This window comes from Rattus norvegicus, chromosome 10 (genome assembly GCF_036323735.1).
Source record: "Rattus norvegicus strain BN/NHsdMcwi chromosome 10, GRCr8, whole genome shotgun sequence".
Classification (NCBI taxonomy): Eukaryota; Metazoa; Chordata; class Mammalia; order Rodentia; family Muridae; genus Rattus; species Rattus norvegicus.
The window spans coordinates 104,204,396-104,227,637 of record NC_086028.1 but is presented as its reverse complement, the minus strand read 5'-3'; the positions used below and the strand labels follow the sequence as shown (position 1 = coordinate 104,227,637).

At 55.2% G+C, this 23,242-nt stretch overlaps 2 protein-coding genes across 20 annotated transcripts in view; one reads left to right on the top strand and one right to left on the bottom strand.

Moving 5' to 3' along the window:
• Rbfox3 (RNA binding fox-1 homolog 3) overlaps positions 1-8,698 on the top strand; it is a 436,924-nt gene extending 428,226 nt beyond the window's left edge. For 5 of the 13 annotated variants that reach the window (XM_063268786.1, XM_063268787.1, XM_063268785.1 and 2 more), the window contains 3 exons: positions 201-254; positions 372-504; positions 919-2,056. In XM_063268786.1, the coding sequence (XP_063124856.1) occupies positions 201-254; positions 372-504; positions 919-1,309 (578 nt within the window). In that variant the 3' untranslated portion in view covers positions 1,310-2,056. 13 annotated transcript variants of the gene reach the window in all.
• A 523-nt stretch (positions 8,699-9,221) lies between these two features.
• Engase (endo-beta-N-acetylglucosaminidase) lies at positions 9,222-21,885 on the bottom strand. Of its 7 annotated transcripts, none has more exons than XM_006247803.3 (14): positions 21,614-21,885; positions 19,764-19,834; positions 19,428-19,629; positions 17,555-17,703; positions 16,995-17,152; positions 16,403-16,551; positions 16,031-16,196; positions 13,857-13,960; positions 13,443-13,551; positions 13,114-13,304; positions 12,628-12,776; positions 11,841-11,949; positions 11,451-11,565; positions 9,222-11,270 (listed from the first exon to the last, which is right to left on the bottom strand). In XM_006247803.3, the coding sequence occupies exons 1-14, from the start codon at positions 21,724-21,726 to the stop codon at positions 10,854-10,856; spliced, it is 2,202 nt and encodes a 733-aa protein (XP_006247865.1). In that variant the 5' UTR covers positions 21,727-21,885; the 3' UTR covers positions 9,222-10,853. The 7 variants fall into 7 exon arrangements, 6 of the variants coding, with proteins under 6 accessions (XP_006247865.1, XP_038942141.1, XP_063125315.1 ...); XM_039086213.2 differs by having other exon boundaries at positions 19,428-19,625; positions 21,614-21,759; XM_063269245.1 differs by having other exon boundaries at positions 11,841-11,946; positions 19,428-19,625; positions 21,614-21,729.
• Positions 21,886-23,242: the final 1,357 nt, after the last annotated feature.

The following is a 23,242-nucleotide window of genomic DNA, read 5'->3' as shown; positions in this document are numbered from 1 at the left end:
TCCTCCTGTAACAGGTGGCTGTAGATGGGGAGGGGGACCCAGGTCAATGGCCCACCTTCTCCGCCCATTCCTGGATGGGGTCCTACCATTTGCAGAGGTGTCCCTGTAGGCCTACCTACCTGCTGCCTTTGGAGGTCCCAGGCATAAGGAGAGGCGGCAATGTGTGTGGGAGGCCAGCGGTTGTGTTCTTTTTGTTCTAGGCTGGAAGCTAAACCCTGTGGTAGGAGCAGTCTATGGGCCCGAATTCTATGCAGGTAATGCAGTGGGGAGGACAGGAACAGGTGGGATGGGGCGGGTGGGACAAGTGGGACTGTAAGCCTTGGCCCTCTCTTCGCTTCCCCTCTCCCACTCTCTTGTGCCCCTTTCTGCAGTGACCAGTTTCCCCTACCCCACCACGGGCACCGCCGTCGCCTATCGGGGTGCGCACCTGCGGGGCCGGGGCCGTGCTGTGTATAATACATTTCGAGCTGCACCACCTCCGCCCCCCATTCCAACTTACGGAGCGTGAGTACCCATTAGGGGAAGCTGAAGGAAAGTCAGGGTTCGTGGGAGGCAGCCCCAAGCAGTTAAGGGGGCTCAGCAGCCCTCCCAGGACTGTGGGGCAGGACAGATGGTGGGGACCTCAGAACCCAGAGCTGCAACTGCCTGTGTCATCAGTACTCCAGCATGGGGGACACCTCCAGGGCTGGCTGGCCTCTGAGGGGCCATCAGCGCCATGTCATCTGAATGTTAAATGGGGCGTGTGCCTCCTGGGAGCTCTCTTTGGTCCCTTCCCTGGGGTCCTGCCCTCTACTGCTAAAGGGGACAGCTGCCTAGGGGGGAAGGGAGGACAGCAGCAGGAGCGGGCTGATGGGCCCCTGGGTTCTGGGAGAAAGGAGCTGACCAGCAAGGGTGTTACTCTATTGTTATACCAAACAGGGCACTGGAGCAAACGCTTGTTAAAATGCCAGTCCCGTGGGCGGGGCTGGCACCGTGCCCCCTCCCTCCTCAGCAGACACCGGAGCCGGCCTACCCCACCTCTCCAGCGTTCCCACCACTCTCTTGTCCGTTTGCTTCCAGGGTCGTGTATCAGGATGGATTTTATGGTGCTGAGATTTATGTAAGTGTAGCCCTGGGGAGGGAAAGGACAAGCCCAGCATATTCTGTTTTTGTCCATGAGAAGTCCGTCTGCCCTTACGCCCTGTGGACTCGGCGCTCATGCACCAGCGCACATAGGCCCATGGCATCTCTAGAGACGCCAGCACACCTCAGTTTGGGTACTCCATCCTTACCTCAGCCGTCGCTAATGGCTGCCCCAGGAGCCCTGTAAGCCTACGGCACCCTGTTCCTTGTGACAGGGGTTATATGAGGGACAGCCAGTGGCCCTCTCCCATTCCTAGCCGTACTAAGAGCACCATCTGAGAACACTCTTGCCTGATGTGGAGGCCCTGAGAGAGAACAGAGGCAGGCCTGAGGCGCTCATTCTCTCTGGGTGAGGTTCTATGCGTCCAACTCCCTTTGAAACTGTTCTCATCACTTTCTGTGGCTCTGACACCTCTGTGAGCGTCCCACAGAACAAACCTGACTGTGCCTTGGCCCTGGGCAGCTCTCTGTAGCTAACTCTCCACTGCCCAAGGCTAAGGCATTGTCTGAACGAATCCCTTCCAGGGCCCCTTCATCCTTCCTGGTATTCCAGACTGTCCAGAATCACCTGTGGGTTTCCTATGACTGTCAGCGTTCAAGATGTGGCTGGGCCGTGGGTGGGTCTGTGAGCACTTAGTGTGGGCCAGGAACAGCATGCTGCCAGAGATACAATCAGTGCCCATTACTATGCACTGAAATTACAAATGGCTTTGAGGAAGGGAGGAAGGAAGAAAGGAGGGAAGGAAGGAAGAAAGGAAGGAAGGAAAGAAGGAAGGAAAGGGGAAGAGAGGAAGGAAAGAGGAAGAGAGGAAGGAAGGGACAAAGGAAGGAAGGAGGAAGGAAGGGAGGAAGGAAAGGGGAAGGGAGGAAGGAAGGAAGGAAGGAAGGAAGAAGAGAGGAAGGGAAGAGAGGAAGGAAGGGACAAAGGAAGGAAGGGAGGAAGGAAAGAGAGGAAGAGAGGAAGGAAGGGACAAAGGAAGGAAGGAGGAAGGAAGGAAGGAAGGAAGGAAAGGGGAAGGGAGGAAGGAAAGGGGAAGGGAGGAAGGAAAGGGGAAGGGAAGAAGGAAAGGGGAAGGGAGGAAGGGAGGAAGGAAAGGGGAAGGGAGGAAGGAAGGAAGGAAAGGGGAAGGGAGGAAGGAAAGGGGAAGGGAGGAAGGGAAGAGAGGAAGGAAGGGACAAAGGAAGGAAGGGAGGAAGGAAAGGGGAAGGAAGGAAGGAAGGAAAGAAGGAAGGAAAGGGGAAGGGAGGAAGGAAAGGGGAAGGGAGGAAGGAAGGAAGGAAGGAAGGAAGGAAGGAAGGAAAGGGGAAGGGAGGAAGGAAAGGGGAAGGGAGGAAGGAAAGGGGAAGGGAGGAAGGAAGGAAGGAAGGAAAGGGGAAGGGAGGAAGGAAAGGGGAAGGAAGGAAGGAAGGAAAGAAGGAAAGGGGAAGGGAGGAAGGAAAGGGGAAGGGAGGAAGGAAGGAAAGGGGAAGGGAGGAAGGAAAGGGGAAGGGAGGAAGGAAGGAAGGAAGGAAAGGGGAAGGAAGGAAGGGGAAGGAAGGAAGGACGGAGAGTAGGAAGGAAGAAGGAAAGAAGGAACCGACAGCCCTACCTCATGTTGAATAGTCAAGTCCTCACACTCCCCCCCATCAGACCCATAGATCAGGTTCTTAGGACCCCCTAAGCTGCCCTACACCCAGGTGGGAGTGCAAGGCCTCCCAGGAGGCCTGAGGAGGTCTGCAGCCCCTCCTAAGGGCCTGGCCCTGCTGGGTCTGTGCTCTCCAGCATCTCTGGCTCTGCTTCAACAAGAGTGAGCCTCACTAAACCCGTGTGCCATCTCTCCTTCCCACCTCCCCTGCAGGGAGGCTATGCAGCTTACAGATATGCTCAGCCAGCAGCAGCAGCTGCCGCCGCAGCCTACAGTGACAGGTAAGGCTAGGAGCAGCAGGCTGCAGGGGCTCATGGAGGGTTCTTTGTGGGTTGGGTCCAGACAGACAGGAAGCCCCACCCACCACGGGACCTATGGGTGGAGGCCTGTGACTGGTGAGGGGAGGATCTGGAAAGGGAACAAATCCAGACTCAGCTCAGAGATCCATGAACCGAGCCCCTGACTGGTCACTTCCTTCTAGCCCGTGTAACAGATAGCACCTGATTCTCCAGACAGAGGTTTGATAGCTCTCAAGACCTCTTACAAGGAAAGCAATGGGATGCCTCCATTTGGCCTCTGGAAACAGCCCAGTTTATGTGTCTGGGAGCACCCAGCCCTTCTTCCAGTCAGCTGTGATCATGCCCAGGATTAAGTCTGTGCTGCCTTGTTTTGCTCAGGAGCCAGTCCTCGACCGAGACCAAGCCTAGTGCCTTTTCCCTTACACTTGGACCGGTAGCTTCAGAGTTCCCGTTCGGGCCATATCGTAGATCTGTCTACAGAAAGCTATCACACCTGTCCATGTGCCCTGGTGGCCTGGGAGCTGCTAGAATCCTCCAGTAGTTGGTGGGACCCTCCAACCCATGCCCTCCATACAGTATTGCTACCCCACCTTGTAAAATGTACGAGACATACATGGCCCAGGCCTGTCCTCTAAAGAACTTGTCACAGCACAGATCAAGTGAGCAGAAGGTCACCTAGGACAGGGTGCCACCTCTTGGGTCATAACGTTCCTGGTCCCCACCTCCATCTCTCTCTTCTTTCAAACCTTTTCCCCCCCAGATCTTAGCCCTTAGTTCTTGCTCAGGGCAGAGTCAAATGGATTTTCTAAGAACGACAGTCTCCACCCCTTGTCACTAATCAGAACGCATTGCTCCTAAGGAAGGGGTAGTCTGCTAAGTTCCAGAAACTTCCTTCCAAACAGGAAGGAAGGTCAGACAGCTGAGAGGGTGTCATGGGGGAGGGAGGGGGATTTCGGGAAGGAGGCTGGCCAGCTGGTGCCTGCTTCAGCCGCCCCTCTCCTGCACCCTCCCCTCCCTGCTCTTCCCTAGTTATGGTAGAGTCTATGCGGCTGCTGATCCCTACCATCATACCATCGGCCCCACAGCAACCTACAGCATCGGAACCATGGTAAGAAGAGCCTCCAGTAAGGAGGAGGAGATCCATCCCATAATGGGCGGGGCGAGGCTGCAGGGAGAGGCCGAGAGCTCTAGCCACTGCCTAGACTTGGGAAGAACTATTGAGAGGGAGGGACCAATCCTCCCTTGTGACCACACCTCTGGGAAGCATAAAGACCACTATCCCTGTCAAGGTTCCTCCATTCCCAGTATCAGGAGAGCAAAGGAAATCAGTACAGCCTCTCTGCAGGGGCTCCAGAGGCCTGGCAGTTTGGGCAAATGTAACCCATTCCTCCCTCCAGTGAAGTGCTTGAGTTGGTTAACCCCTCCAGGTTCCATTCTCACTTGGCAGGGGGCTAAACACAGCAACTCTCTCCCTCTCACCAAAACCTCTTCCCAGCCTGCCCCGGGGACACCGAGGATCTGGTCCCCAGCAGGGTGGGAGAGTCGGTGGGTTGGTGTGTCTGTGTGTGTGTGTATGTGTATGTATGTGTATGTGTGCCCGGCCCCTCTGTGCCCACAGTCTGTGTCCAGTGAACACCTACTTCCTATGCCGCCCACACCCCCAGGGATGTTGTATGTTTTAAGCTTGGCATCCAGCATCAAAGATGAAAACATTGGGGGGGGGCAGTAAAGAAAGAGAGGGCTGAGAGGCAACATGGATCTTTTTTTTCCTACCTCCCTTGGTTTTGATTATTCCTTTGGAATTTTTGTCTTTGTTGATTTTTTTTTTTAAAGGCCCAGACATCCTGAGCGGGCCTGAAGGGGCTCTAGCTAGGACGGTGCCACAACCACACAGGAAGAGAGCAGGGACTGGGCCCACAGACTGCCTGCAGAGCTCAGCCTCCAGACCGTGGCTAGCCAAAAACTGCTGCTGGCTCCCCGGGCACTCTTGTTTCCCTGTTTGTTTAATTTTTAATGCTACGGGGGCTTTCCCCAACATTTTGTTCCTGGATTTGCTCCCTTCTTCCCATCTCCCGCAAAACCTGGGGGTAGGGGTGGGAGACTCCACAGACCTCCCTGGCAGGACACAGAGGTGAACCTAGGGAGCTCTGGGAGGCTCAGGTGCAGGGTAGGAGCTGTGACCAGTAGGTGTGCCCTTCAGGCTCTAGTGGCCCCAGAGCTACAGCCTAGGAACCCTGTCAGGATTGTCCGGCAGCTACAAAGAGATCACATTTAGATGCTGTCCACCAGAGGGCACGGTGGGCTCAGTGTGCCCCAAGAAGGGGCACAGACAGAATAAAAGTCTGCAAGAGAGGGCCGGTTGTGGTGGCGCACACCGGTAGGATTTGCTGAAGGAGGCAGAGGCAGGAGGATCATGAGTTTGAGGCCAGCCTGGGCTACAAAAGTCAGCAAGAGAGGACCACCCCTCCCAGCCCCATGACCACCACCACAGAGGAACTAGGCCCCCTTGGTTGCCATGACAACCTGAAGCCCATCCTTCCCAAAGAAATACCGTTGGGGGAAAGAAGTCGGGATTTAGCTATTTCTTTCTTTCCCTTTTCCTTATTTTTTTTTTCCTTTTTGATTTTTCCTCCTGATGCCAAAAGACGGTACTGATTGGCTGTTTTTCATCTTTGATGTTGCAGGCTAGCCTCTGCCGAGGAGGGTACAGCCGCTTCACCCCCTACTAGCAAGAGACCCCCCTCACAGCATTCACACCACAGCTTATTCCAAACCAAACCCTACAGTCCCAACACCAGGCACAACCGCCCGGAGGACAGTGCGCCCCTCCCAGTCAGCGACCAGCAAGCTGACCCTCTGCGACTCTATAAAGTCCATAGATTTTTACCTCCAGCCAGCTGGTCTCCCCACCCCACCCATGCTGGTGTGTGTGTCTCTGACCCTGGTTTTCCTGTATGTCTGAACCTTGGTTTCCTATCTTGACGTTGTTGTACAAGCCACTTCAGGTATGGTATGCATACAGCGGGAGCCAGGCCGGGGGGACGGCATGGTGCCCTGTCAGGGCCGTGCCCACGCCTCAGGGCAGCATGGGCCCTCGGGGCTCCAGAAGTGCCAGGCCAAGCCTCCCTCAGAGTCACCTCAGCCAGCCCCTGCAGGCCTGGCCACCCCGGGTTTGATGGCTGACAGAGGAGCTCCAGGCCTAGCCAGTAGGATCCCCCCTAATGGGAGGGGCTTCTGCCCACCTTTCACAAGGAGTAGCTGCATCCCCAATCCAGGCTTCCACTCAACTGAAGTTAACATTTCTATTAAAGCTTACTAATGATCCTTCCTCTCCAAGTAGTCACACGCACACTGTTCTGTGTGCAGTACTGCCGTGGTCACCCTGGCTCTGGGATTCCTTACATACATGAACATGCCCCTGTCCCAAGGTTTACCCTGCATTGCCTGTGGATCTGGAGACCCTCCCTGAGTCTGACCACCTCCTTGGGCTCCTGTTGCTGATGGCTCTGAATATTTTTCCTTGACCTACAGAGCCACCCCACCCATCCCCAAGACCCAACAGACGGTTTATGGAGGTCCATTCCAGGAAAGAGAAGGGTTCAGTGGTCAGGCCAGGGACACAGTATCGGCTTCCTTCCTCTGGCCTCCCTGCAGCCACCCAAGCCTCGGTTAGCATGTGTGTGCCTCTGTGGCCTGTGGGGGCCTACCTAGCCCCACTGCCCAGAGTCCCAGGCTGAAGTCAGGCTGAAACCCTAGAAAACTAGCAGATGCTAATCCCTCCACTCTGGGGGTTCAGGGCCACAAGGTGACCCAAGCTGTAAGCCCCATCTAGCTCCTTTGTGAATAGAGCCCTGCTCTCTTGCCTCCACGTTTGCAGCTCTCCTCCGCCATACCCTGCCCTCTACTAGATCCAGACATTATCTGCCCCAGCTCTGCCCATCGCTAAGATATGGTCCTACTTTAGATCTGGCTTGTAGTGTGGTTCCAGAAGCTGTGGTGGGGATATGGGCAGGTTTGGGGGGTGTGTGGCCTCGGGGCAGGTTTAGGGGGAGGTGTGGCTTCAGGTCGGACCCCAGACCACAGTCACGTTCCCCCCCCCAAGCCCCCCCCCCCCAGCACGCTGCAGCCACCCCTCGGAAACTGCAAGCCCTCCTTTCTGTTTCTGTTGTAGTGAAACCTTCCACCGTCTCCTTCTCGGATCATGAAGGGCAAAAACAAAAAAACAAAAAAAATCACAAAACAAAAAACAAAACAAAAAAAGATGTTAAGATCCAAGCAACAACAACAACAAAAAAAAAAATACCAACCAAACCAAGAGGCATCCAACCAAGTCCAAGTCCACGTCTGGCGTACACCCGCACCGAGGGAGCTCGTCCCCCAGGGGGCGCCGGAGAGTGGCTTTGCCTGGCTGGCGGTGCAGTGGGGACGCGGCCAGGCACTGGGGAAGACCTGAAGGGGAAACGTGGCCAGTGGGTGTGGGGCGGGGGGGCTCCGGTATCTATCCAGTCTTCCTTTCCCACCCTGCTCCCCAGATAGGGGGTTCCTAGGGTGGACCAGGCCCCTGAGAAGGAACGGCCAGCTGACTTGGGCTGCTGAGCCCTGAAGGGGCTGGAGCAGTTAGGGGCCAGCGGCTTATCACTCATCCCAGGTCTCCAGCCTGGCCTCATTGAATGTGCTGCCAGTGCCGTCAGCTATCCAACCAGCCGCCCTGGGTTCCAACTCCCGATGCAAAGGGCTGACACGGCTCCAGAATTCTGGGGCACCCCATGCTCCGCTCCCCTATGTGAGAAAGCTTCCGGCTACAGAGAACAAAGAAAGCCCAGCCAGTGGGGACGCAGTCCTCACGCTGTGAACGTGGACAGGTGGGCCCTCGGGCACAGTGTTGTTTGTTGTGGCAGCCTCCCAGAAGGAGGCGCTGTGGGCTCGAAGGCCAGCCTCCGCTGTCTGCTAGGACCCAGCCCTTCTTTCCACTCCATCTGTAGGCTCGGTTCTGCTGGGGAGTGGGGAATGAGACGGGCCAGCCCCAGGCTGCACCTCGAGGTTGGGAGCCAAGGTGCTATGGGTCTGGAGGGCCACAGTCAGAGCAGGACCCATGGGAAAGACAAGGGATGGGGAAGGTCTGGGCTGGCCCTGCCACAATGGAGGCCGGCTGGGCTGCAGCCCATTTGCTCCCTGAGCAGGTGAAGTAAGGGAGTCAGAGGAAAGCAGCAGGCCCAGAGGATGGAACAGGGAAGAGGTATCGAGAAGCCCCTGGGCAAGGCAGGGATAGGTGGAGTAGGGTTAACAGCAAAAAATTAACAGAAACCAAGGCTCCCGACGCGGCACCACTGTCTCATGACACCTCGAAATAAATCACCTCACTTTCTATCCAGCATCAGCCACAGAAGCTATGGAAACGGAACCCTCCTTTTCTATTCCTGTTGTACATAGCCCCGCGCCTGCCTCCGGCTCTGTCCTCTGTACAGAGCCCCTTGCCTTCTGCTGTTTCGGACCCTTTTCCCGCAGCAGCTCGGACCCCTCCTCCCAGCCCCTCCCAGGACTGCAGCCGAGCCCCAGGCTTCCTTTCTTACCATTCTGTATGCTTCCACGGTGTGACCATTCAAATTAACAGTATTATTATTAAGATTAATAAAGATTTCTTTCTTCAAACCAGGAAGGCCCTTTCCGATTTAACAGTTCCCGGCACGGGGGGGGGGGGGTTAGGGGAGATGGGGCACCCAAGGGATGGGACTTGGGGCCCAGCCCTTGGATAGGCAGGTGGTAATGGGGAAGCTATACACCACATAAATAGGGCAAATAACTGGGGAAATTCCCACCCCCCTTATTCAAGTTGGCCCCGTGCACCCCAGCCTAAGACAGGCTAGTGGAACAGAATGGCCCCATGGCTTCTGGGACAAGTCAGGCCTAAAGAAGCAGAGGCACTGTGGGTATTCTAGGGCCCTGGTGTTCAGGGAGTTGAGGCCATTGTGGTGTAGATGCCCTGAGCTGTGGCCCTACATTCATTTCAAGGTGACCACGGCAACACCAGCCTCCCTCTTGAGTCCCGACTTCTGATGGAGGCAGGAAAGTAGCAGGGAGGGGGGCTAGACGGGAAGGGCTGAGGTCCGCACGGGGTCCAGACGCAGAGTCTAACCCCAAAGCTTTGGAGCTGGATCACACAAGACTCGACGTCTCATTTTTCACATTGGATAATTTATTTCCGAGCGATTATATCCACCAGAGGGGCCGAGGCTTAAATGCCGGCAGATTAATTTTCCTGCGCAGGAGCCAGCGTTGCTGGGACTGGGGACCATGCTCCTGGGAAGTGAGGTTGCGCTGCTCTGCCTCACGCTGTGGCTCTGCTAAGCCCCCTTACTTCTAATTGCTTGCTTGCCAGACTGTGAGGGAATAATTGCCACTATAAATTTTCTCTCCTTCTCTGCATAAAATATTTGAAGGAACCAGCACTTTTAAAAGCAGACTCGGTGCCACGGGGAAGGAGAGCATTCAGGAGCGCTGCCCTGCTCCCCACTGACTCCACTCCAGCCACACAGAACCCTGGCTGGGAGTGGGAGAGCCAAGGCCCCCGGGGTGGGGTGGGGCAGATTCTGGACGACAAGCCAGAGGAAGGCCAGCACGGCCCCAGGGCCTCTCCCCCATCCCAGAGCTGGGGTACAGGAGTAGCCTAGGCTTTACCAGAGGCCCTGGTAGGACCACATGAGAAACAGGGCAGAATGTTCCCAGTCTCACCCTTACACTTCACTCCGGAAGAACAGGGTGCCCAGGGAAGCAGGGAAGATGGTGGGTGGGGGGAGGAGCGCTCAGCCCATACAGGCTGGAGCTGCTCTCCCTTGCCTCACACTCAGGAATCTGAGGAAGCCCCACCCATCCAACCCCTATACCTCAGAAGATGGCAAAGGCCACTCTGCCATCTTGTGGCCTCTCCCCATACTACAGCATGAGGGCCACAGGTCAGACCACAGACAAAAAGCGGGTCACATTCTTAACACAGAAAAGATGTGAGAGGTCCTGAACACTAGGAGAAGCAGCAGGAAAGTGCTGGTGGCATCACCCGAGACACAGACGCGCAGCAGGAAGTTCCGGTGCAGCCTAGTGTCATCTACAGGGCTTTGGTAAAGCTAAGGATGCCACCGCTTGCAGGGAGGCAGGGCTCAAGCCCTGCCTCTTGGATGACATAAAAAGATGCTGGCACCCTCTGTGCCTTCACATAGCCAACGGCCTATACTGCACAGGTGAGGGACGTGGGGTTCCCTGGGACAGTCAGCTGCCAGAGCCACCATCCAGACAGTCCGAAATGTGACTGGCCCATCTTGTACAGGTGGGGGTGTGGTGCCAGTAGCCACCTGATGGTGCTCCTGGTCCTGGGGAGCACCACTCCAGCTACCCTGTGAGCACCCCTGACTCCCACTCCTACCCTGACTGTTGCTTCAGTCTTCAAGAAGCCTTACTGCCACCAGTGCAGTTTGCCTCTGATTGTCAAAGCTATGGGGATTAATGGCCGCCGTTCTCAACAGAAGCATCTTTTCAGCCTAGGAGAAACAGTCTTTATAGAATTTTCTGGAAGGAACCTCAAACTCTCTCCTTCTTCCTTGAGAACCACATCCCACGGAGAGCATTACAGGAGGATGTGGGTGCTAGGTGACTCACCTAGTACCCATGGGCCAGAGCTTCCTGAGATCACAGCCAGAACCTGGAGACCTTGTCTCCTGGGGATCCAGCTATCCTCAGCCATCCACTCAAGCTTGGGAAGCTGGCCAAGGAGAGACCTCAAGCCTTGAGCAAGGAGGTTCTGTGCTCTGGAGTGGGCTCACTGAGGGGCCGAGTAGAGCAGTACTGCCCTTCCCCACTCAGCCTGAGGCACTAGGAAACCCTCCCTGGGGACAGGCTCCACCAGGAACTCCACACGACCGTCCTGCCCAAATCTAGCAGCCTCCACTGCCAAGTCCACCACGCGGTACTGGTTGGCAAAAGCCAGGCCCAGGAACTCGGGCTTCTCTGTCCCTGGGGATTCCTCTGTTGCAGAGCTGCTTCCTGTCCGTTCCCAGCAGTGAATCCGGAAGCAGCGGGCTCGGGGCAGCAGGTAGGACCAGTGCAGGGTACAGCTGAGGAGGAGCCGGGTAGGGAGGCCCTCAGACCCAGAGATCAGAGGAAGCCAGCGTAGCTGTGAAATGGTGACATTCTGCACCCGGGGCAAAGGGGCCAGAAGGCTGTTGGCATCAACCACCTGATAGGAGAGAGAAGGTTCTCCTGGTTGGATGCCCAGGGAGTACATAAAGGACATCCCCCTCACACCTACTCCTCAGTGCTCCATCCACCCCCTCTTCCACCCAGTCCTCCTCCCAGAGGGTCCAGACGGTCCCCATCCACCCCCTTCTCCCTGCAAGTCCAACTCCCACATACACACCTGGATCTCTCCAAGACGACAGATGAAGCTCTCCTCCTCCCGGCTGCCTGGTGGCCGTGAGAAGCTCACCAAGAGGTCCTGGAGCAGGCACCCACGAAGGTTTACCTCATAGCAGCTGAAAGAGCACACAGGCTGCTCACAAGTCAGCTGGGTGAGGGCCCCTAGCCACAGCATGAAGGGAAAGCAAACCCAAGGGTATTCCAGGTCATGGGACCCAGGACTACAGCAGGTTCCTGTAAGGAACGTCCTTGTTCTGTCTCACTGCTGCCAAACCCTGGTCGGCCAAACCCAGGCTGCCCCTTCCCTCTCTTCTGGGATTTCTCAAGGGCGACTCTAAGTTCCCCCACGGTGTGCCACTGCCTTAAGGGACTTGCCAGGAGAGGGACTCACCGTTGAATCCAGCCCCCACTGAGCTGCTGGCCACAACTGCTGGCCCATCTGGCCAACCTGGTTGGGGGTACCCGGAGGGGTCTGGGGCTGTACCGTGTGCCAGTTTCTGCTGGAAGACATGGGCTTCAGAAAGGAGAATCCTGCAGGGAAACTCAAGAGGGACAGGATGTGGCAGGGAAAGGGTGTCTAGGTAAGACCCTTGGTGGGGCAGCGGGGAGGGGAAGAAGGGAGGGGAGGGTGTCTAAGTAAGACCCCTGGTGAGGAAGATGGGGGAGAATGGTGTCTAGGTAAGACCCCTGGTGGGACAGACACTTGGACACAAGGAAACACTTTGGAGGATAAGTATGGTGTATGTATGTCGCAGGCCAGATTCACTCATACTGACTTCTACCAATTTGCCATCTCCACAACCTACGAATGTGAACACCTCACTGTCCCAAAGAGAAGAGACTTCTGTATCTAACCTGCCCAGAAGACCATGCTGCTTAGCAGGGTCTTAAGTGTGCAGGCTATGACCACAAGCCACAGATTCCACCTAAGGTGGGAGCTGCCCAGCCCTGCCCAGAGCAGCCCCACCCACAGCAGCTCCACCCACAGAACACCCCCAACAAGAGCCCCGTCCACCACAGTCCTGCCCACGGCAACCCCACCCACAGAACACACCCCGTCCCTGCCAACAAAAGCCCCGCCCACAGCAGCCCTGCACACTGAAGCCCCGCCCATAGAAGCCCCGCCCAGAGCCAGGGCCTTCTCCACCTCCCTTCCACGAAATTACCCAGTCTCTCACCATTTAACACCAACACACCGCCCACATGGCAGCTGCTGGCATCCCCTGTCGTGAGCTCCAAAGCCACCTGGACATCCGTTGAGCCTTCAAACTTGTACACCATGGACAGGAAAACCTTGGGAGGCACTGGGACGTGCATAGAGAACAGCCTGGAGGAGGGAAACTTCATGAGAGGTGGAAGAGGTTCCTCCCGGAGCCCCTCCCTACAGGCTGGAAGGTCACGGGCGGGCACCATCTAAGGCAGCCATATGCCGGGAAGTACAACTCAGTGGGTAGTCTCAGACTCCTGCCTGGCCCTGCACTCCGCTGTCACAGCTTCAGAAAGCCACAGGGGCGCTGTGCAGTGTGTCTCGCCGCGGAAAAAAAGCCATCTGAGATCTAACGCCTGTCCTTGCTGGGCTCCTGCAGACCCTCTGCCCAATTAGCTGCAGACGCTGAGGAGGGTAGAAGACAGAGACCCACACACGTCATTCGTCACTCACCCACCTCACAGCTACACTGTCAACCTCAGGCGGGATCAGGCCCCGGAGCAGCAGAGAGCTGCCCCCGTGCCAGGCGTCAACCAGGCAGCAGTGTGTCTTCACCCAGCCCCGATTGCCACCAGCCAGCTTATGTTCACCAAAGAGGGGCTGTGTCTCCTGGGCACTAGGGTGGTACCAGGGCCCCACTGCCTGCTCCTGGAGAAAGAGGGAAAGTGGCAAATGGGACAGGGGCAGTGGCCTCAGAGGTGGACAGCAGGGGTGCGAGGAGGAGGTAGCGACAGCCATGCACAGCCCTCCTGCCCATCCTAGACACAGAGACTTTGACCTACATACCTTGCCATAGCAGACTCTTCGAGTACCCAGGCCCAGGCAGAAAGAAGTGACAAAGGGGAGGGAACAGATACTGTGTGTGGGCAGGAAGCGCTCCAGCAGTCTCCAGAACCTGATGGGGGCAAGAGGGAGTCAGGGTGAGGGGGCCAGTCTATAACCCTGCAGCCCTGGGTGGAACTGGGGGCTCTCTAAGAGGGTGCCTCTGTCACCCAGCCTGGGGGAGGCTAGAGGCCATCTGCAGGAAGCGATTCTCTCCTTCTGTTCCCTCCTGCCCGACTGGTCTCCAGAATCTTCCCAGGGAGCTGCCAGGGTGGCCACTTTGTTCTCATTTGACCCCCTCTGTCCCCCAGTCACCACCCTGCTGGAGAGCAGAGAATCTCTCTCCTGCCAGCCCATTCAAAGCCCTCAGGGACTCACTTGTCCTGGTTCTGAAAGAAGTCGTTCTTCTCCAGACACTCATACACCCACCCCGGAGCAAACAGGGCCGCTGAGAAGCCATGCTTACGGATCAGCTCCAGTGACTGGGGAGACAGAAACCAGGGAGATGCTGAACATTGGGACCAGAGTCCAGACGGGTCTCCTGGATGCCCACAGGCAAGGCTCTCTCAGGCAGGGCCAGCTAGGAAAAGCTCTCCCTCACAACTCCATAAAGAGGGTCTTGGGCTTCACCCCTGTTTCCTCACATGCCAGCTGGAAGAGGGTGTCGGAGAGGCGGCTGAAGGAAAGCAGAGAGGACTCAGCCATGAAGGAGCCTGTCTCAGTGGACAGAGCAGGGAACTGTGAGTTCACTGTGACTCTCTACATCCTGCCTCCTCTTCACAGACACCTCTTACTAGTCAACTTACTAGAATCACAGAGGGTAGAGAATCTGCAGCTCCTGGGTCATGTAACTGTGTGCTGCTTAGTGTGAACTTGACACACCTAGGAAGGGAGTCTCAGTGAGAGATGGACTGCGTTGGGTCTGCCTGCAGGCATGCCCAGGTGTGATACTAGTCTTGTTGTTTGATGTAGGGAAGACCTAGCCCATTGTGGGCAGTTCCATTCCCTAGGCTGGGAGGTCCTAAACAGGATAAAAGAGGAAAAGCTGGGAGTGGTGACTGTAGGTTGATGTCATCATGCAGGTGAAGGCAGGTACAGGATAGAACGAGGCCTGTCCTTGGAGTAGAAGGAAGGATGGGCGGGAGAAAAGTTTTAGAGAGGCAGAGGAGACCGGAGCCAGAAGAGGGAGCAGCTGAGAGAACATGGCAGCGGATGTTAAGATTTCTCTCTGCCCATTTACAGGTTGTTATGGCTATTCTTAAGGGGTGGATGTGTACAGGATTTTGTGTGTCTAGATGAACAAATCATATCTTATCTAGGTGGGTGGTTTATATCCTTATCAACTGGTTGTAAGTTTATTGTGTGGATGCATTGTGCATTGAGAATTTAACATGTAAATCTGATTGTTGGGTTACAGTTTGTTGAGTCTTGATATTACCAGGTGGCTGGGACCAGAGTTCCCGGAGGGCCAGGGCTGGCCAGGGTGACTAGCAATGGGAGTGGAGAGACCGCTGGGGCTAGAAGAGAGCGAGGCTAACGTGGCATGGTGCCACACTGGAACCAGCCACCGCTGAGATAAATTAAGGTTACTTCTATATGGTGCTCCGGTGCTGGAACTAGTGTGGGAGAGAGGCAGCCGGGAGAAATAGTAATCAGAGATAAATTAATATTAGTTCTATATGGCCCTACCGTGACAGAACTAATGCCAGGGAGTGACCGCTCGGGTCTGAGAGTACCAAAGGCTGAGGGTGGAGTGGTGATGTGTGGGAACCAGTCGTGCCGTTTCTAAGACTATCGCAACGGGTGACCTTTAATCCCAGGAGGCAGAGACAGGGAGATCAAGGCCAGCCTGGTCTACACAGCGAGTTCCAGGACAGCCATGTCTACAAAGAGAGACCCTGCCTCAAAAATAAAGAGAGATGGGGAAGGCAAAGAAAGCTAGCTGAGAACAAGCAAGCATTCGGGCCATTTCCCACAGGTCCTGGTTGCTATGATAGCTGCCTTCACTTCCCTGCACACTGACGCACTGTAGCCTGAGATTAAACCCCATGTCTCCTGCTGCATCTTGTCAGGGTATTTTACCACAACAGAGGTGAAACCCGGGCATTGGGTTAAATGGTTCATCTACGGCTTCCTCATGACTGAGAGCCCTGCGCCCAGGGGAGAGGCAGGACTGACAGAGAGGAATGGAGCCTGCTCTCACCTTTCCTCCCCCCTTCCTCCTCTCCCTGAGACCACTTGCTTCACCTCTGCCCACCACAGTCCCCTGCGTGCCCCCAGTGTCTGCTGAGTGGTGTGAAAGGTCACTCAACGTGCTCCAAAGCATTGCACGTGGCCCGGGAGGCAGTCGGTGCCCTTGGAAAAGGATGCAGGAGTGGGGACAGGATCCAGGCGTGTGACTGGAGGAATGGCTGGGAGAGACACAGGACGGGTCCCAGGAGTTCCAGGGTACCCTGGTTTCCTTTGAGACACCAGTGAGGATGGAAGATCCCCTGGCAGAGGCCACAGAGGGCATGCAGACCAGCAGCCCTGATTCGATGGCCACCACCTACCTTGTCAGTATCAAAACGGCCTCCGACCACATTGCTCCGAGCAAACACATCTATGCCCACGTACACGTCAGCCAGGCGCTCCCCGGCCTGCGCCACCATCCTCTTCAGGTGGTCCTCCCGCCAGTTATAGTTGGTAAAGAAGCCATCACAGGAGTCGAAGAAGACCCTGAGAGGTGGCAAGGACCGGCTGAGGCCAGACCCAGCTGATGGGGCACCTAGCTGCCCTTAGCCTCCCTGACGCTCATGGGTACACATCACCCAGGGACTGGGGCTGTCTGTGCCTGCCGCATTCTGCCCTGTGGGGAGTGGTCCCACACGGGATGCCCTGTGGCCCGGGCAGCTCATCTTCTTTCACGGCCGCCCCATGCTCACCTGTTCTGTTCGTTCAGTTCATCCTGCCACTTGAGCTGTCCGCTCTGTACCACACTGTCATACCACAGCACCAGACCTCCGGGGACCTGCTGATGGAGCTGTCTGGTCAGGTACTGGAGAAACAGAGGTGTGTTCCTCACGGCAGCTGGCTGCAAGAGAGGAAGGGAGATCAGACCTTTGCGAGGCATTGCTGTCATGAGAAATAACCCAGTACAGAAGATGCGGAGGCCACAAGAGCCAACCACACCAAAAACGCAGGGACAGGACGACGCAGTGGTTACAGAAAATGCACATGAGCCTGAAGCAGGGGTAGGGGGTAAGGGTGCAAGCACCCTGAGGAAGAAGCCGGAGAGGGCGCAGCAGAGGAGCTCCTGAAATAGCGGGGCCCTCCTTTCCCAGCAATCAGAGACAGTACAGTCAGTCCTCCCTGGAATGTGAGAAGTGGATATTGCTTGCTATGGGCTGGTGGTTAGGTCCAGGGCAAAAGGGCCTGGAGTAAAGCAAGGAGTCGGGTCAGGAGAAGTAAGCAAAAAGGAACTTGCAAAGCGAGGGGAGAGGGGGATGGGCACCAGGACCCCACTGAAATGCTCACGCTCAGGGAGTTCTCAATGTTGATGAGCCAGCCGTCAAAACGGAAAAACTGAGCAATCTGGACCAGCCGATCGGCCACTGCCTGGAAGGAGCGCTCATCCCCGGCCAGGAAGGCTTCACAGAGTTTGCCTCCCTCTTGCCACTCTGTGATAAAGGTCCCTGCGAGACAAGAGGTAGAAACGGCTGCACGGTGGCTCTCCTCTGACCCAGGGCTGGATATCAGGACTATAGGAAAATGTAGCCATTCAGTCAGGGGTCCTTTGGGATGTGGTCACGGAGAACGCAAAACAAAGCTGGAGAGGCACTAACCTGACCCAGTGGTCGGCAAACTTCGGCCTGGGGTCAGAACCAGCCACCACTCTTGTGTGTACTGCTTTCTTGGGATGTAGCAGGCCCCTCTGCCTAGCCGTCATATACAGCTGATCTTACATTATCACCACCTCCCTGCCCACACACTAATCCTCTCTGGGAGAGTGTGCGGACACCCCTCCGAGCCCATGGACACTGCTACTGCTCAATTACAGGACTGCCCAACAGGTACACTAAGCGCCTGGCTCTTACCCAGCACACACACCCCGTGCCTGTGGGCGGCGTTGGTCCAGCACACTGGTGGGATGGTGACCGTGTGATGGCTGAAGTACACAAAGATGTCGATGTACTGCCAGTGGTAGAAGGAGTAAGGATTCTGCACCTCTGAGCCCTGGATGAACCTGGTGAAGACATGGAACAGGGTCAGGCCCCAGGACACAGAATCAGGACGCAGTGATCACTCCTGGATTAGATTTGACTGTCCCGGTCGCTGGCTCTGACTGAAACCTGCTGTGTGAGACCCTGTAGAGAGGGGTGAGGGAAGGAACAACCTGAGGCTCTTCTGTCAAGAGCGACCAGGAGTGGGAGCTAGGGCGAGTCAGTCAATAAAATGCTTGCCATGGATGACTTCAATCCTCAGAACAGATTTTAAAAAACAAAAAAATTAGGCCTGGAGAGGTGGCTCAGTGATTAAGAGCACTGACTGCTCTTCCAGAGGTCCTGAGTTCAAATCCCAGCAACCACATGGTGGCTCACAACCATCTGTAATGGGACCCGATGCCCTCTTTTGGTGTGTCTGAAGTCAGCGACAGTACTCATATATATGAAATAAAAAAATCTATTAAAAATTATAAATAGGGTTGGGGATTTAGCTTAGTGGTAGAGCGCTTGCCTAGCAACCGTAAGGCCCTGGGTTTGGTCCCCAGCTCCGAAAAAAAGAAAAAGAAAAAAAAAATTATAAATAAAAGGGTTGGGGATTTAGCTCAGTGGTAGAGCGCTTGCCTAGCAAACAAAAGGCCCTGGGTTTGGTCCCCAGCTCCGAAAAAAAGAAAAAGAAAAAAAAAAAAAAGAAAAAAAAGAAATAAATAAAAAATTTAAAAAATTAGAAATCCAGGTATAGTATAGCATACTTGTACTCTCAGGGATGGGAAGGAGGAGGATCACTGACGGGCTAGCCTTGCACACTTGGTGAGTTCCAGGCCTGTAAGGAAGTGTGTCTCAAAGACAGGGTGAACAACCTCTGAGGAACAATGGCCAAGGCTGACCTCTGGCCCCCACGTTCATGCACACAGACGCATATGTACTCACAGACACACGAGGAGCCAGTCAGGAGCATGCCTGGCATGGTGGCACCAGAGGTGGGGTAATTGGAGTTAGAAGCCAGCTGGGCTACATAACGAGTTAGTTCTACACCAGACTAAAGGGCATAGCAAAACCCAGTCTCAAAAATGAATCACGGTGCATTTGGGGCAAAGCTCATTCACCAACCAGGGAGCTAGCGAAGGCCACAGGAACTGCACAGAGAGCATTTGGCCTCTGAGGGCAGATAAAAGAGAAGGAAGCAGGAAGGCTGAGTACAGGCCATCTCTGGCTTCCGCTCCCTGCCCTGGGTCAGCGCTGCCCTCAGGGCTGTGTCCCTCGGTCTACAGGTTGGTCACATCCCAGGTTGGGCAGCTGGCTCTGACTCAGCTTCCTGTCAATCATCCTATCCAAGAAGGTTCGATAGACGTTTAAAATGTGCTAGGCTGTGCATAGCTGGAAGAGTGAGGGGGGGAAGAAGGAGCACAGGAAGCCAGAGCAAGAGGCCTGAACCATGACAGAGCATAGGGGAAGTGCAAAAGACAAATCAGATGAGGATGAGGCTACTGGGCCAGGAGGTGATTCTCTTCAGGGGCAGCCTGAGGAACTAGCTGTCTGCGCAGCTAAAACAGACAAGAGCACACCCAATTAATTCCATGTGGCTTCTGCCACGGGACGCTTAACCTAGCACTGAGTTTCTCTCTCTGAGGTGTCAGAGGCCCGTTTAGAACCTGCTTCTGTAACTCCGTCCAGAGCTCTAGGACTCCTCTCCCTCCTCCTCCATCCCGGGATGGCCAGTAAGACCAGTGCCACGCCAGGGTCTCACCTGTCCTCCAGGTACCCGCCCATCATGTCATGGCACAGCAGGGTCCGGGGCCTGGGGCTGCTCAGTGGGGGCTGGCGACACTCCAGGGGTTCCAGGGCTACATTGAAGCCATCTTCCATGAGGGGGGTCCAGGCCAGGAGCTCCTCCAGCGTTGATAGGTAAAAGCTGATAGGTCTGGTAGTATCCTTGTCATAATATCTAGCTGGTCCATGGAGGGAACCATAAGGAATGGTGGAAATCAGGGGACTCGTGCATACACTTACCACTCTGACAGAGAGAGGAGTGGGAGTTGTGGTGGCCAGGAAGGGACATTAGCGGGAACTTTGGTCACCTCACCTGGTAAAGGATCCGGAGCAAAATTGACCACATCTCTGAAGACAGCTTCCTCCTCTTGATCCTTGTTGATCCTAGGCCAAGGGTGGGTTTTAAAAGATTAATTTGCTTTTGTTTTATGTAGCCCAGGACAGTCTGGAACTGTGTAGTCAAGGGTGACACTGGACTTCTCATCTTTGTCCTTCCACCTTCTAATAGCTGGGATTGGAGGGATGCTCTACCACACTGCATCTGTACGGCAACTGAAGTAGGGCTCTGCACATGGTAGGTGACTACTCTGTCAACGGAGCTGCGCTCTCAGCCCCCCAGAGGGGAAATAACAGCTGGTAGCAAATAGCTAGATACCACTGGACGTGACTTATAAAACACACCCAGAGGCATGCATGGCCCCAGAGACAGGAGAGCTTCCATCACGCCAATGAAAACCCACACCTAAAAATGCCAACCTTACCCAACAGGTGAAAACCCCAGGCTAAACAGTTCCTAGAGCCACAGGCCTTCTGCAGCCAAGGGATATGGTGTCTTCAAGTACTAACAAAATTGAAAACCCTGGGAGGGCAGGACCAGGGTCAGTCTCCTGCCCACACACGTGGCAGGGAGGGGGGCTCTCACTCACTACCCCACCTCACTCCACCCCTCTTCAGCAATTGAATAATACAGGGAATAACTACTTTGGCTTCACAAAGTTGCAAAGTCTGAGTACAGCAAAATCAGGAAGTGTTCATTTGTTAATATGTTTCAAAGTATCTAAGAGTAGTGAGAAGACACTATAGTAGCCATTTAGGTACATAGATATCCAAGCTGGCATTCTCTAAACCCCCCAGAGCGTGAAGCCATCAGGAGTGACTTGAGCTCCCTCCACAGGTTCTGCCATCAATCACTCTGACCCTCTGTAATTAGACTGAGGAGCCCTTGGAACTGCAGGGATGGCCAGACAGTGGCAGGCTAAAATGGAGATATCATCTTTTTCTTGTGGTGCTAGGGGCTCAAATCCAGAACTTCCTACATCCTAGGCGAGTACTCTGCCATGAATCTATCCAAAGACCGTCCATTTTTATTTTGACATGAGGCCTCACTACACCAGGTTGGCCTCAAACTTGTGATCCTCTTGCCTCACACCCTCAAGAAGTTAGAATTTAAGGCCAGTGTCATCAGGCCATGCAACCCCTCCCCCTTTCAAATTTCACTCCTAAATACTCCTCTTCCGGATGGCTCTCTCCCTGGCTGATTTCTTTGTCTTTCAGCTGCACCCAAAGAAACTCAGAGTGATTCTGTCTGTCCCTGCCGACCTTTGTCACCTGTAAGAAGGAAAGAACCTTCTTAGGATTGCTTCTACCCAGAAATACCTTTCCTATCAGCCAGCAAACACCCTATAGTCTGAACGGCCCATCTGTCTCACTGCTGTGGGGTTAAAAACAAAGCGAGATACATCCAGTCTGCGCTGATACCTTTCCCAACATCCTACCGACCACGGAGTTACAACCCTGGAACAGAGGGGCAGGTGTGCCCACTCCTGCCTTAGTGCCTGTGCCCATTCTGATCCATGCAGCGCAGTCCTTCTCGTCCCTAAAGATTCCGTTCAAGTATCACCCAAACAGAAAGCCATCCCTTTGGGATCGCCTAATCAACAAGACCAAAGGTAGGGGCAGTAGCCTTGGCGACAGCCTTACAAAACGGGACACTAGGTTAGGAACAAGGGAGTTGCTAGCTTGCACGGGTGGCCCGTCTGCAGCCGGGAATGGAAGGAAGGATGAAGGGAGCCCACCGTGAGCAGTGGACAGTGTCACACCGCGCAGGGACAGGCAGCATGGCCACCCCAGCCCAGACCCGGAGCTCAGCCCAGCCGTGTGCACCTCCGCCCCTGCCTCCTCCGCCTCCGCTCTGGCTGGTCCTGCGCCTGCTTCTCCGGGGCCGTGGAGCCCCGCTGCCGTGAAGCCCCCCGGGTGAGCACCGACGAGGTCTCCATGACTATGGTAGGGCCCGCCGACCGCTAAGCCCTCCAGACACCCTGCTGCAACAGCCAATCGCAAGCCTGGGCCTGCCCCTGCCTCAGCTCTCAGCCAATGCAGAGTGTGCAGCGCCGCGGTTGGCTCACACCGAGTTCCGGCTGTTGACCTGGTTCTGCAGGAGAGGGTGTAGAGCCGGAGTTAAATAACCGGAGAGCCGGGGCGGGACCTGATGGGCGGGGTCTGGGAGAAAGGCGGGACTGCATGGATCCTGAACCCAGGATTTTAAGAGACCGGGGAAAAAAAAAAAAAGTGCGATTTAGAGTTAGCCAGGAAGATCTCTTTCCAATAAATCGAGATGCAGCCCAGATAGTTGAAGCAATCTGCCAGCGACCACCAAGTCGGTACACGGTAGCAATGAGCCCCGGAACTGGGCCACAGAGACTGGTGGCCTAGCTTCCCTGGATCCCTGGATGAGATCTATCTCCCATCTCCAGTTGCTGGAATTACAGGCACATGCTACCATATTCTGCTTTTATTTAATTAAAATATAATCACATCAGTTTCCCTCTCCTCCCTCCAATCCTTCCTGTGTGCCTCATCCGATCTCTCAAATTCATGATTTTTATTTCTTTAAGTTTGCTACACACACACACACACACACACACACACATATGTATATATGTAACCAGGAGTAAGGCAGGTGGGGGGGGGACGAGGGACAGTGCCGCTGACCTGGAGGGAGTTTCCATCTCTCTGTACAACTTAGACCTCATAGGATGGTCAGCATGGTGAGCATGGATCGTTTTCTCCTGAAAACATTCTTCTCACTCCCAAGCCTGTGTTCTGCAGGAAATACATCCCCCCCTCCAAAGTATGCAGGGCCCAGGAAGCTGCATCTACCAGAGGGCACCTCCTCAGTACCTAAGCACACCCTGATGGTCTGTGCTCAGAGCGGTGAGAAGAAATGCCAGATGATGAGGAAATGGCTTCTCCTCCCTGAGCTCAATACCCCTATGCAGCTTACAGCTTCTGACCCCACTGCAGCTTGCCCAAGCCAAGTTCTCTGGGCCTCTTTATTACTGTTTACAGGCTTTGAGCTTTATGAGGCCCCAAGCATCCATAAACGCCAAGGGTGGGGACGGTGACTAAGGTGGTTGAACATAGGCCCTGGTTGTGTTGCCTGCTAGCCAGTCAGCCGGGAAGAGGCACTGAGGAGCAGAATACACTGGTCTGTGAGACACAGTTGGCAGGACACCTCTTCCCACTGACCCAGGGTGGGACGGGGAGCTCTGTGTGGGGCTTGGACAGAGAGAAGGTAGCAGGTCACTTGGGCTACTACCCACACGCCCAAACACGGTCATCCACTGTGAAGCCTCGTGGAGCAAACATAGCTATCTTGAAAGCTAGGGAGATGGCCATCGTCCCTCCACCCCCCAAATCCCCACCTCTGTACTCTAGACACCCTCCTCCCCCCAGACCAGTGCGTTTAGGACAAGTGGGAAAGAATTGGTTGAATTCTCAGTTTAGGGTCTA

Excerpts from the sequence above, each read along its gene's own strand:
- Engase (XM_006247803.3), bottom strand. The coding sequence starts at position 21,726 with ATGGAGACCTCGTCGGTGCTCACCCGGGGGGCTTCACGGCAGCGGGGC. Across the intron at positions 19,630-19,763 it reads TGCTCCGGATCCTTTACCAG|CTAGATATTATGACAAGGAT; the intron begins GTGAGGTGACCA and ends TCCATGGACCAG. Across the intron at positions 16,197-16,402 it reads GAACTGAACGAACAGAACAG|GGTCTTCTTCGACTCCTGTG; the intron begins GTGAGCATGGGG and ends GCCACCTCTCAG.